Source organism: Pseudopipra pipra, chromosome 14 (assembly GCF_036250125.1).
Source record: "Pseudopipra pipra isolate bDixPip1 chromosome 14, bDixPip1.hap1, whole genome shotgun sequence".
NCBI lineage: Eukaryota > Metazoa > Chordata > Aves > Passeriformes > Pipridae > Pseudopipra > Pseudopipra pipra.
In genome coordinates, this window is record NC_087562.1 from 2,579,536 (window position 1) to 2,593,375 (window position 13,840).

Below are 13,840 nucleotides of genomic sequence, written 5' to 3' on the forward strand. Positions count from 1 at the left end.
TCACAAGCTCCTGTTTTCCCTGGAAGAATCCCTGTACATTTTACACTCCATCAGGATGAGTCACACACAGGCTCACATCTCTCCTCACACTCACCAGTGGGGAATCTTCACTCCCAAACACGACAACATCAGCAGTGGTGTCATGCTCTCCCAGCAGTTTCGTTTTAAGTATAAATGGGATCTCCACTAAGCTGTGAGCCTTGATAATCCCACGTGGCTGAGGGGTGAAGTACCACACAGCATCCTCCTCCTTGTGTTCCTAGAAGGGACAGAATCAAACACAACTTCAGAGGGAGGAAACTTTAAACTCCTTGACATCTACCACGATGGCAACTCACACACACTTTTAAAAATCCCCAGGAGAAAGCAGAAAGACACAGAACAAGATAAAGGACTTGTAGGGGTTTAACATCCTCAGGGGGTCCAAAAGCTGCTGCATTCACAGACACCCACTCCTGTGCTGGCAGCCCCCTTGCAGCAGCTTTTCACAACCCTCTAAACTCTCCTACATTAAAACACCTCAAAGACTAGAATATAAACTGCTTCCCTAAGAAGTTAAACAGCTTCCTGAAGTTTGTATTCAGGCAGGTTCCTGTTCTGAGTGAACCTTTAGGTTTGAATAGAAACCAGCAAGGGCTTACACAAACCCTTTTTTCCCCTCATAAACAACTGGATAACATTTGAGAGGAGGAGGTGGATGCAATGCCCAACCTGAGGAAGAACCCTGTAGCAGCCAGGGAAGTCGCTGTCATTCACAAGCTTCAACATCTTCCAGTAAGGGACGTTCAGGTAGCACCGTCCAAATGTCATGATGGGGTTGAGCGCTCGCAGGGGAGGAACGACACATCTGGGCAAAGAGATGACCCCGAGGAATTAGAGACACTGAAAGGATAGAGAACTTGTACCCCTGAAGAACATGAAACGGAGCACAACACATTTGTCATGTCAAAGGGACATTTAATACTCCTACAGTGATAAATCACTTCTAACTTCCTTTCACTCGAACACCTCTTGTCAAGGAGGGGCAAACCCCGAGACTCAGCGCTGCAGAGGCTTCCAAGTGCCCAGGCAGAGCATGTACCCTGTTCCAGAGCTGTCTCAGCAGATTTGTCCTTTCTTTGCCCAAGGAGGCTTGCAAGGACTCCTGCAACAGTGTCAGTGAGCCATAACTTCTGGGGGAGCTTCCCACTGAGGACTAGGGCTCATGAAGGCTCAAAGAACACAAGGCTACAGAGTCTCAGTAAAAATTAGTCCCTCCCCTCCCACAGCACTGTTGCCCTGCCTGAAAACTCAGCCATTTGCTCCAGCAGTGGAGGGCAGAAGCCCTACAGAGTGGATTATAACCCTCTCCCAGTCCCTACAGCTCTCTTGGTCCTTCACCCCACAGGTTTATACACTGACTGTCCCTGTTTGCACTTGCTTTACAAAACTGCAGCCCAGGCACTGACTGGACGGCTCTGCCTGGGAGAGGGAACAGCACCAGGGAACTGCATCCCTCTTGTCATTCAACTGGCACCCACGGCAGCACAACAGGAGAGAATTCGGCTGCAGCAAGAACGACTTTTGGCCTCAACTCTGAGAACATTAATGCTCAAAAGAGCCACAGGGAAGCAGCGAAACCTGAGCTCGCCTGCCACATCAAGGACTATATTCCCCTTCATAAGATCTTGCCTTTCTTTTGCCCTCACCACTCCTGCCGTGAGCCCCTTTCCCACTGGCACGTGTTGGTTAATTGAGCCAGACCCCAGCTCTCAGCAGGCTGCTCACTATGTCCCAAAGCAATGGTCACCACCCAGCACAAGTCCATCTCTTGCAGGAAGGAGGACAGGCAGCCCTTGGGAAATTTGTTACACCTCAAGCACCAAAAACCAGGCAAATAATTAATGTTCTTCCTGTTCTACTTAGAAAAAGGCTGTGCCTGGCTGTGAACAGGGGTGCTTCTCACCATGGGCTTTCCAAGTGCTTTCCAAGCACTTCTTTTCTTATATCAAGCTAGGCAGAACCATCTCATTAAGCAACCCTCCTCCTCTGGAGCTGCAGCCAGCAAAACCCCGTGCAAGGCAGGGTGCTGGTGGTGGGTGCACAAGGAAAGACGAGCAGCTGCAAGGAGAGTGCTGGTACCTGGCTGTGATGGGCAGTGCTGACACCTTCTTGCCAACACCAACCACGTCCACCACCAGCTCCATCTGGTATGGCCCCACAGTGTTGGAACACAAGGTGACCTGGTGGAAGGGAAGAGCAGCAAATACTTCCTCACTCCCAAAGGTTCATCATATGTGTCCTCCAGTTCTTGTTCCATGGCAAGGAAAGGAAGGATTTTGCCTTAATTCTTCTGCTGGTCCATGTGTAGAGTGCAATCTCTGGGAGCAACAAAAGCCTTCTGGCAAGATTGGATTTATTAAACATATCTTGAAGTTATCAGGGCATAGGTAAACTAGGATAAAGCACCAGCAGACTAATGCTCTACTCACCACTTTATTCAAATTAAGGGATCAATTTTTCACCTGACTACAATGACATAAATGCAGAGGAGATCTGTTGACTTGAACAGAATGAACAGCATGTGCCCAGTTCCAGAGCTGTGTCAGCTTTACAGCAGGAAGCTGAGGGCAAAGTGTGGCCCAGCAGGTGCTGGGCAGTTCACGGCTGCAGAGTGTTTTCTGTCCCCACTGGAGATCCCCACAGGGAATACAACTCATTCTGCTCCCCAGGAGAGGAGAAACGAGACAGGGAAGAAAAGCAAACCGATTTATACAATGACATCCCTCCCTCTGACAGCCACCTTCTGTCCTCATCCTTCCTCTGCTGCTTTCCATCAGAGAAATTCCTCTCAAAAACACACGAATGGCTTCTGTACTTGACCATATGGTACATGATTTCAGCTTATGATCTTGGAAACAAAACTGTGCTCCTTCAGGAACATCCCAAGCAACCCAGCTAAAAGAGGCCTCACACCAGTGCAGGTCTCTTACTCACACAATACTCAAAGCTGGCAGTGCCAAAGCCCTCCCACACATCAGTGAAGCTTCAGCCCCACCTGCTGAAGTGTGTATGGCTGGACTCTTCCCATACCTGGATATCCTGGAATGCCTGGGAGCAGATGGTCCCTCTGCAGGGTGTTATGGTAAATTCCATTGGCTTCGTGAGACCCTGAGCTCCCCTTCTCCAGGATGGGTGAGTGTTGCTGGATGTCTGATCTGAGCTGGTGAGGCTGGGCTCTCCAGAGCCATCCCCAGGAATGTGGAGGGTGAAGGCCATGGGCATCAGGGAGGTGTTGGTCAGGCGGCAGGACAAGGTGCGAGGAAAGCCTGGAAAATGGCACAATATAGGCACCAATCATCTCCTGATTCCTGGTGTGAATGTCCCAGTAGGACAAAATTGAGCTTGGAGTTTGGCTCTTTGTTATCTGAACTGCAGCTCATTGAGCAGCTCAGCCAGGAATTAATGGTCACTTAGTTCCTTTGCTGCTGCCCCCAGATTGCTGCTTGGAAATGCCCACTCTTAGCCCTGCTGAACACCACGAGTGTCTCTAATGGGGAGGAGGAGCTCTCTCCCCTGCCCCAAACCAGCACCAGGTATTTCTCACTGGTGAGTGTGCACCCAAACCGAGGATTTACTCTCAAAATTCAGGCTGTAAAACTCCCTGTTAACTCTGCCTACACTCCCACTGTTTTCAAGATGTAAAAGCAGTGAGTTGTCATCGAGGAGAAGCTATAATAAAACAAAGGGAGGATGGAACTGGGAATGAGAACATGATGCAAAGCACCCTAATGCAGTTTACCAACAAACAGGGACACCATCCCCTGCTGCACACTGGCTGTGGTTGCTGCCCACAAGAGTTTACAGCACTTTAGCTCTGAGACTTGCATTTCATAATGGAAAGCCAGGGATACAGCCACACCTGGTGGGGATGTCCTGCAGAGCCAGGACACCAGCCCACAACCTGCTCTGCACTGGACATCTGTCTTGGCTGGCCAGCTCTGTGGGGAGGACACATCTCCCAGGGCCTGCTTACCAAGTGTCCTTTGAACACAGAGGGGGAGGAAAAACCAACTGCAGGCACAGCCAAGAGCTTCTCTGTGCCCATCAACAGTGACCACTGCCCAGCTCCAGCAGTGACTCCAGCAGGGAGGCAGGAGGGGCACAGAAAGGACCAACACAGATGTCACAATTCCAAATGAGACCAAGGTCACCAGATGCAGACAACAGTCAGCAGCACAGTTAAAGGAAGCAAAGATACAACAGCTGCCTTCAGCTGAAGAGGCCTTGGGAATGAAATCAGATTAAGCAGGATGAATCTCCTATTATGTAACAATATTCCTGTCTGGTGCCTTTCTTGTTGGTTTATTCATTCAAAAGGAAATTGAGAAGTGGCCAAGCAGGGACACTGACTTTCTATTCCTTTGGTCCTACTCGACCTCATGATGGCAAAATGCTGCCTGAGCCACCAGCAGCCCTGGAGTCAGCACCCTTTAGGCTGCTGTGGAGGTGACAGATGCTCTGAGGCTCAAGTGCTCCATTTCAGCAACACACAGACCTCTCACACTGTGGTCCAAACCCTGGGCACACTCACCAAAGGAGACGTCACCGAAGTGGAGGGCGCGTACATTGAAATGGAAAGTCGGTCCGATGACATAGCCCCTGTGAGGACAAAGACAGAGGAGGCAATGGCTGGGTTAAAGGGAATTGCAAAGTGTTCAGCTCTCACAACCCCTTGAATGGATAAAAGCTGCTGTCAGAGCCACCATGGGTTTCAAATCAACCCACCACCCTGTGCTCAGCACAGCATCTGCGTGGACAGGAGATAGCCAAAGCAAAGTGGGCAGCAGCCAGCAGGCTATCTGGGACAAGCCCTCATGCTGCTGTGGTTCTGAGAAGTGAGCTTTGCTTTTCCCATCATAATTTTTTTTCTTCTTTCCCCACCTCTGCCCTCTGCTTGATGAGGATTATCTTTTGCAGTGGCACCAGCCCATAGGATGATGCCCAAGCCCTTGTGACAGTCCCTGCTGCAGAGCTCCCCAGAATCACCTGGGCTGGCCCATCTTCAAAGCCCTGGGGGCCTTGCTGGGTGTTCAGGTGGGACATCCCAGACCAGCTACTGCCCAAAGCTAATGCCATCCCATTGCCTGCCACACCCTACGGGGGAGAGACATCCCTGCAGGAAGGAGTCACTCCAGCTCCTGGTACCTGCACTGGGCAGAAGGCATCCCCACACCAAGGGGCTGCCAGCATCAGAGCCAAGACTGAGACCTCAGGCAACACCTTTGTTCTCTGCTCCGCCACCAAATGAGGCAGGTGGGAGATGATTACCCAGAGACAGCTACAGATGTGCCCACCAAGCTCCCAGAGCCCTCCTCACCTGATAGTGAAGGTCAAAGGCTTGGGGGCTTGAGGGACACTGAACTGGAATTCTTCCTTGAACTCCCCTGGGATGGTGGTTCGGAAGGAGATGTTGATGGCTTGAAGCCCATCTGGTGGAATGATGCCCTGCTGGGGCAGAAAGGTGAAGCAGGAGCCCACGGCTGTAGTTGGAGGGAGGAGGCTGAAGAGACCCTCAATAGGCCCTTTGTTAACCAGGACTGCCTGCAGCAGCAAGAAAGCAAGGTGGAAATACATGAGCAATCTCCTTTCTTACAGAAGGCTGAGTTGTTTTTAAATTAAACAACACTGTAAAAGGCAGAAGATGCTCTGTGCTGCTGCATGGCAGGAGCGAAAAAAAAAATTACAACTTTGAAATACAACTTTGTATGCCTTTGGGATTTTCATGCAAAGCAACAATAACTTCACACAACCAGAGTCACTCTGGGTTATCCCACTGACACAGAGCAATCCACTTCCACATGCACAGAGCAGCTGCTCAGCATCAACAGGTTCATTCACCCCGGCCCTGAGAGCAACACGGGGCATTACAGTGTGACAAGTTAATCACCACTGAGCTGCTGCTGCTCCAGATGTGCCCAAACCCCCCAAGGGCAGGACACATTCTGGTTCCATTGCAGCCAGCCAGTTTATTGCACGTAGAAGACACCAGGAAAAAAGATGTAGCAAGTTCCTTTGCCTTTGCTTCCTTTACAGAAATGCTTCGGTCTTTCTAGAGCTGGAGATGCACCGAGGCTGAAGGGTGGTGAGGGACTGGTCAGCAAGGGAAAGCACTCCCAAGCCCTTTGTGAGGGCCAGTGCTGAGCCAGGAGGCTGGACAGCTTTCCCTGACTCCCAGGAACAGGCAGGAGGCACCTGACTGAAAACTGTTTGCAATGGACTCGAACTCAAACGCAGCCAGTTTGTTCCAGCTGCTTTTGAACAGCCTGAGCACAAAGGTGCCTTGAGTCTGGGGCTGGAACAAAAGCCTCTGAACACTCAGCTTTTTGACCCAGTGTTGCTTTCATGTGCCAAGGGGTTGTTTTGCAGGAAGCCTCCCAGCTGCTCTCCAAGGGCAGTTGCAAAAAGCAGGGATGAGGGTTTCAGGAGCAACAGATACACCCCTCAGAACCCATCAAAAGGATCCAGATTCTGTGAAACCCCCCAAATTTGACTAATATCACAACTGCCTGAGTTGCCAGGAATTCTGCAGGTCCACCAGGCTCACTTCTACCCCAGGAGCCATCAGGATCCACCCCAACCCCTGCTGCTCACCTTGTATCTGTGGAGTGATATGACAGAAACCTTCCCAATGTCCAGTTCCTCGAACAGGAAGCGGAGCCGGGGCCCAAGGCCTTCCCCTATGAGGCGCAGGGGCAGCCTGGTCTCATGGCCTGGGGAGAGATTTCTCTTTCAGTGCAATAATTCCCTATATTATCCTGCATTTTCCAGGCTGCCTCAATGCTATTCCCTGACTCTGAGCTGGATAGAACCAGGTCTTGATTCTCCCAGAAAAGACATGGCCCCTTCTCTTCCCTCAGGAGATATGATATGTCCATGGAAACCATCCTTTCTTCTGCCCCTTTGTTGATACTGGAACTTTAGGAGATGCCAGAAATTTTATTCTTCCTCCTTCCAGGTTTGTTTCCTTATTTCAATTCTATTTGCCCCCAGGGGACCTTAACTCTGGGCTGATTCCTACCTTGACAATCCAAGGGATCAGCTCCAGTCTCAAAGGGATGGATGTGTGTGTGGATGTGTCTGCATCACTTAAATGACCTCCCTGAGATTCTCCTCCAAGGAGCCAGTGGAAGAGTTAAGCTTCCATTGGGCCCATCAGGTTGTTCAGGAGCAGGCTCTTGTTTCTCAACACACATCATTTTGTTCCTCCAACTCCCAGATCAGCTCAAGGCTTGCATTTCACTAGTCCCTGCACTGCTTGGATTGTTCTGGGATCAGTGATCCAGAGCCAGGCATCCCTGGCCTTGCACAGGAGACCCCCCGGAAGCCACAGGGACAGTGGGCATGTGCCAGCACTGCCCTGCTGACCACAGAGCCTTCCCAGCAATGACACAGGAGCCCAGTGGGGTGGAGGAGCATTTGCACCTCGCCCTCAGCGTGGGTGAGAGGGGCAGGAGGGGGGAGCCGTACCCGAGATGTCGCAGTAGACGACGCGTTCGTAGAGTCGGGCTTCTCGGGGTCTAAAGGTCACGCTGATTTCAGCTGAAAAATTTGGCCAGATCTCTCCCTCCTGAAGCAGAAGGAGACAACAAAACTTTCATCTTCAAACATCACATTTCTGGTTTTCAGTCGCAGCCCTGTAAGCCTTTATCTAGAGAGCATCAGTGATGAGCAAGGAGCGAGCAACACTCATCAATAACATTGATAAAAGAGATTGGAAGATTTAGGCAGGTCCCTGCAGCCTGCCAGGAGCCCGCAGGGCAGAAATGCTTTGTGCAACAAGCTCTCCAGCCTCACAAGAAAGCCAATGTCTTCCCTCTCAGCACATCAAGCCAGCTGAGGTGGGGATCTGCCAAGTGACCTCATGGAGGGGAGGAGGAGAAGGAAGAGGAAGGGAGGTTCTCAGCTATCAGCTATCTCAGATATCACTTACCACCGGTTTAATAGTGAAAATGTCATCAAAGAACAGCATGGGATCTCCTTGCACCTTTGCCCTCTCGTTCTGGTAGATGTGGGAGAGCAGGGAAAGGCGTTCTCCACGAGTGGTGTCCGCTCTGCTCCACTCCAGAAAATTATCTGCCTGGGCATTTTCCTCCTGGCACAGCCTGTGGCAGAACCTGCAGCCACGGGGAGAGACAAACCCAGCAGATCATTTAACAGGCCACATATTTGCAGAGATAAGTGTAAGTGCAGCAGCAAAGCACTTGGGGAGGAGCAGCAGCAGCTCCTCAGCCAGGGGCTGACCCCGAGCCTTGGAGTTCCAGATGGATCAGAGGATCCCTTGTTGTTTGTTGGCACAGCAGGTGGTTTTACTCCACCCTTACAAGCTCAGGAGAGATTTTGAAAGCCAGCAAAACCCTCAAGAGAGCCTCTTGGCTCAAAGCCACTGCCACAACTGAGGGAGAATCCACCAGCCACCTCAGCTGGCTTTTCCTACCACAGAGCTGCTCAGGGGAAGTAGATAAAGATCAAGATCAAGGAACACCTTGATCTTAAGGGGCTTCCCTGGGAAGGGAGGAAAAATCTGTGTTTCATCTGCAGGTTACCAGCATCACTCTTTGCTTCTTCCTTTTTGGACCTGTAGGGATAAGCAAACTCCAGCTGCCCTGTTCCCTACAATGCCATCCCAGAGCACTTTCAAAACAAATAAATTAATTCACATCACATCCCTTCAGTGACATTAAAGGTTTTGCATGCATAAAACCAGAGGCCCTGAGAGGGGAAGGGACTTTGTTTTGCATCACCCAATAAACAAGTCAGGACCAGCATTTGTTAGTTATATCCTCAGGCAGTGTATCTCCCTGAAGTGCATCTCTCAAACCCACCTCTGCTTCAGCTGATCCTCCTCTGCCTGAGTGGCAAAAGCCTTCCACTGGAAGCGGGCTGTGACATTACTGTGGTTGAGGATGGTCACGGTGCTGTGGTTTGACAGTGTGATGTAAGTCTTCTCAACAGTCACAAAATTCCTGTCCAGTCTGATGTGGACATTCACAGCTGACCCATGAAGGCTTGTGTGGGTATCTTCACCTGGAACAAAGCAAAGAGGAGTCTTTGCTCAGCTCACTCACTGTTGGAAGCACAAGGGACAGAGCAAACCACAGGTGACAGAAGAAAAGGTCACAGCTTTTGGCTGTATGAGCAGTTCCAGGGATCAGGACATTTATCACATCCCAACTGCTGTGTGTGTACAGCGTGGGGATGTCCTGGACACCACCTCAAGCACCTTATTTCTGGTGTGTTTGTGGAGATCTGTCCCCAAGGTGACAGTATTTAGGGTGAGATTAGTCAGATGTGGTGGGGTGACCCACTCAGGTCACAGGGAATTCTGCATCAGAGTCATTCAGGTGACTCTGAGGAGCCCCACTCAGTCATGGCTTGCCCAGGGTCTTCTCCAGGCATTCCAGGGGCTCCTGTCTCTCCTGATCCCTTGTTACTGACAAGCAACAATGCCTGGGGGCATGTGGGCAGAAAAGAGAGACCCAGAAGAACAAGTGAAGTGATGGCCCATGGCAGGAGGGGACACAGGCGAGGACTTTGCTGTGTTGTGGCAGCAGTGCCCTCACTTGCTGTGGGCTTGTGATGAGGTGTCAAAACAAGACTGGTGGGGCACAGCCCACACCAACCTGCCCATTACAGTCCTGCAAGCCTGGATCCTGCTGCCTGCCCCTGAGCCTGCCAGTCCACACTGAGGATTCCCAAACTATTCAACAACCAGAGCAAGGACATCTTTGCTTTCCACCCCAGACAGAGCTGAAGAGGAGAGAGCCCCTGGCTGTGCACATCAACTGATGGAGGACTGGAAATTTGCTGGAGAACCTGCTGGCATTTCATCCTCTAGAATGGACCAAAGGATCCCTCATTTCCAGAGCTCTCAAACCTTCATTATTCCCAACCAAATACCTCCTGGGCACAAACTTCAGTACCAATCCCACCCTTCCTGTTGCAGGTGATTGTTTCCCAGGCAAGATGCAAACAGCAAACATCAGACATGCTCTCTAGAAATGGCATTTCTGTGGGTTGGTTCTTAATGCCTCAGTGCCAGCCCCAAATGCCAAGTGCAGCAACCCAGCCTTATCCTGGAGGGCATCTCTCTGCAAAGGCAGAGCCTTCTCCTCACTGCCCAGGGCACAGCAGGGCAGCCCAGCAGTGCCCAGCACTCACCTGTGTCATAGTGCACTACCAGGGATCCAGAATAATCCCCGATCTGCAGAGGGTGAAATTCCACTGTCACTTGCAGGATGTCACCAATGCCAAGAGTTCCCATGGTCGGAGTGACAGAGAAGGGGCTGCAACACAGAGAGAGATCAGGACTCTTGGGGGAGATCTGGGGAAGATATTCCTTTTGGAGTCCACTTCAGCTCACTTGTGGAAGGAAGGAGCAAACCAACCACAGTCAGCAGAGAGCAGAACACACAGGATGAGACACTGCTCCTGGCTCACTTCTGAGGAGACCCAGCCCTCAGGAGAGCCTGCTCTGGTTCCTTTTGTTACTCTATTACAATTCTGTTATCACCCACAGGTGTTTTGCACAAAGAAAGATGAGCTGCTTTACCTCTGGGTGCTGATTTGGTAACGGGCTTCCCTGTTACCAAGGTTACGAACCATCAGGGTCTTCTCGGTGCTGTACTTGACCGGACAGACCGAGAAGTCCAGCTGGTCAGGGAAGTCCAGGACAGCTCGGGCACCAATGGCCCAAATTGGCACAATGAACTCTTCTCTTTCAGTGGTGCAGACAAGACAGTGGAAATAATCCTGCACAGAAAGAAACAGCCTCAGCACAGAGCATTCGTCCACATCTTTGCCACGGGCAAAGAGTACCCCATAATTCTAGATCCAGTGCAACTCCACTGAAACCAGCTGAGCTCCTCAACACCCAGGCCAGCTGCCCTGTCCTGAATCCAGCCCTGCAGGTTCACTTTCCACTGAAGGCACTGACCTCTTGGGACCTCCAGACTCACCTTGTTCTCCCCAGGGGTGAAGACGATGCGTAAATTAGAACACATGCCCGGTGGCACCTTACGGTACGCACCGCTGGGGCCAACCAGCTGGAAATAAGGTGAACTCTCCATCGTGACCTTCACCAGCCGAGGAACCTGCAGGAAAGACACGGAACAATGATTTTGCCACTTGTGGAAACACGTAGAGAAGAGACCTGGCCATGCCCTGGTGACATCCTTCCTTAAACACCTTTCCAAAGCACTTTTAGCTCTGGAGGTGCATGCACATAATAAACAAGGGTGGACTTGAATCCCATCTGCCTGGGCAAAAGCAGCTCAGCCAGAGAGAGTAGGACAATTATTTTTTTACTAAGACTGGTAGAAATGTTAATATAAATGTCCTTTTACATTGGAGGAAGCATGAGTAGAGCAAATTCACTGTTTGTCTGTTGGCTGGTACTTGGCAAAGACAAATAAAAGCTCTTTTGGGGTAGATACCACCAACACACAGTCAAAATCAAGAGAGGATCCCCAGCATGGGAAGATGTCCATCATCTTGCCAAACAGAGGTGCTGAGGCATTTTATTCTGGATGTGCTGCAGCAGGTAACTTGCTCTGCTTACACCACAGGAATTGCACCTCTCTCCTCTTCCAGCACACTGTTAAACCTCCCCATCCCAGCACTCACCATGTCCCTGTTCCTCAGAACCAGTGGCATTTCACAGACCTCGTGTGGGACGTAGTTCTGAAATACCACCTCTGATGGGAAAACATGAAACAAGGTCTGGTCTGGGTCAACTGCTGAGACCTGGAGAGGCAAGAGAGAGCAGGGAGAGGTTCAGCTGCTGGGAGGAAGGTTCACGACTGAGGATCCTGCACTGACCCCCAGTGAAGTACAGACTGTCAGTGAGAACTGCCCTGCTCCCACTGGGGAAACAGCAGCTCACCCACCTCTGCTCTGAGCTGATCAAAAGCTGCTGCACCACAATGAGCAGGCTCAAGCTGAGCAGCTCTTTTGACACTCTTTTCAAAAATACCACATCAAAGAGCAAGGAAAAGTGTAGGAAAAGGCTACCTTGTGATTGGAGGTCTCACTCATATCTCGATGCTGGACAATCTGGGGCAGATTAATCTGTGGAATGCTGGCCAGCCTCTGCTTGGTGGTGAGAGACATCTGCTTCTGGAAGGCAGAGGGAGTCAGCTGAAAGGCAAAAAAACCCAACAAGAGCCTCAGAAATGCCCTTGTTCAGAAAGGTTTTTCTTGTTCAAGTGCCACTGATGAATAATTTGTGATCACAGCCACTAGGACGGTTCTGGAAGTCCTGGAAGTTACTTCCTGAAATATTTAACGTCAGTAAATTAATGATATAGAGCAGAATGCACATGCTCTAACCACGTGGCTCTGTCCCATTAGCTTCTCCGTGATTTGATGTGACATGTTTGGGGAATTCTACTCTTTGGGAATTTTTTTCCTCTCTAATTGCAGTGGATTGAGCCAGTGACCTTTGCAGAGAGTGGGGAGGAGTTATCAGAACTCCCCCAACTCCATCTCTGCACAATGCTCTTGACCCATGGGGTGTGGAGATGTCACTGCTGGGTGAGTCTGAGGAAAGCAGGAAAGCAGCATTGTACCAAGGCTGAGGTGCAGAGGAATGGCTCCAAGTTTTAGTTCTCTTATTAATTAGCACTTGTTTTCTCTCTGTCTGGCCTCACAGGCCCCTCCACAGAAGAACACAGAGAGATCTCCTTGGCAGAGCCTCAGCACTGGGTCATCTCCAGTCAAGTGAGCTCCAGTCAGCACAGGGGACATTTGCAGATGGGAAGGACGAATTGCCCCGACTCCACTGCTGCCTGCAGGGCTGTATCTGTGCTCCACACAGGAGATGAGATAGAACAATTGGTCTGGAACCTGCTCTAGCTGGGACCAGCCACGTCTCTTCAGGCAGAGTTTGAGCAGCACAGGTGAGTGTGCTGACCTGCCAGAAGGAATTCCTGCCCACACGAAGGGGATGGAAAGAAGCACGCGCTCATGCTTCAGCTTTGCATTTGTTTAACTTGGCTCCAGTGGCACAGCCAGGCAAGATCTGGACTGTCCCTGAAAGAACATACAGTCCATCCCCTGTTGCACCATGACAGCCCCTGCCAACAGGGGCACAGCACAAAGAGGTGGGGAGGGGTCTGTATCTCCACAGTGCTGCTGGACAACGGGAGGGGCAGGGAGAGGAGGGACACAGGGAGTTTCCAGCCTTAACACAGCTGCCACCCAGCCACAGTGGGTACTTACCATTACAGGCTTCTCTGCCTCTCTGGCCAGCTTTGGAATATGGGGTTTCCCCTCTGTGCCCTGGAATCCAGAAGCCATCCTGGAGGATGCCGTGGGTGGATCAGTCGTGCCAGTGGCCGCGTCTCAGCTCACCTGGAAGGAGCAACAATGGAACTCTGGAAACCCAGAATCCCGTTCATGGCAGACCCAAAGGACACACCGGTGTCTCCAGGCTGTGGCATCCCTCAGAAGTGGAGACCACAAGGCCTTCCCACCCCGATTCATCATTAAACCGTATTTAAGTGGCCAAGTTAAGATTCACAGATGTAAAACCCCAGAATAAACAGTCCCTGAGACAAAACAGGCTTTCACTGTGGGTGCAAATGAGCCTGAACAGAACAGAGCGGTTTTGTTTCTCAGCCGAAGAAGAGCCCAGAAGGCCAAACACCGGGAAGGATACTTTTTGCAACAGTGAGAAGGGAAATTCAGAAGGGAAGCTTGCCTAAAACATGCTCTGGCCCAGTCCCTGAGGGCAGAGAGACCAGCACTGTCCTATGGACTGGCCGGCCACCACTGTGGCTGTTAAACTGTGTTAGCTGTT

General features: G+C 51.0%; 1 protein-coding gene across 6 annotated transcripts in view; it reads right to left on the reverse strand.

The window, feature by feature from the left end:
• Positions 1-13,821, reverse strand: part of LOC135421944 (hydrocephalus-inducing protein homolog) — a 31,241-nt gene extending 17,420 nt beyond the window's left edge. Inside the window, exons 1-16 of one of the 6 annotated variants that reach the window (XR_010434255.1) lie at positions 13,261-13,820; positions 12,052-12,177; positions 11,665-11,784; positions 10,998-11,132; positions 10,592-10,791; positions 10,201-10,325; positions 8,865-9,066; positions 7,973-8,156; positions 7,510-7,609; positions 6,634-6,752; positions 5,360-5,583; positions 4,574-4,641; positions 3,073-3,308; positions 2,122-2,222; positions 712-847; positions 95-259 (exon numbers count right to left, since the gene is read on the reverse strand). Coding sequence is in view for 5 of the 6 variants with exons in the window: in XM_064670821.1 (XP_064526891.1) it covers positions 95-259; positions 712-847; positions 2,122-2,222; positions 3,073-3,308; positions 4,574-4,641; positions 5,360-5,583; positions 6,634-6,752; positions 7,510-7,609; positions 7,973-8,156; positions 8,865-9,066; positions 10,201-10,325; positions 10,592-10,791; positions 10,998-11,132; positions 11,665-11,784; positions 12,052-12,177; positions 13,261-13,338 (2,319 nt within the window). In the remaining variant the exon portion in view is untranslated. Of the gene's footprint in view, positions 1-94; positions 260-711; positions 848-2,121; positions 2,223-3,072; positions 3,309-4,573; positions 4,642-5,359; positions 5,584-6,633; positions 6,753-7,509; positions 7,610-7,972; positions 8,157-8,864; positions 9,067-10,200; positions 10,326-10,591; positions 10,792-10,997; positions 11,133-11,664; positions 11,785-12,051; positions 12,178-13,260 lie in introns of all 6 variants that reach the window. The other 5 variants (XM_064670821.1, XM_064670822.1, XM_064670824.1 and 2 more) reach the window with 5 other exon arrangements.
• Positions 13,822-13,840: the final 19 nt, after the last annotated feature.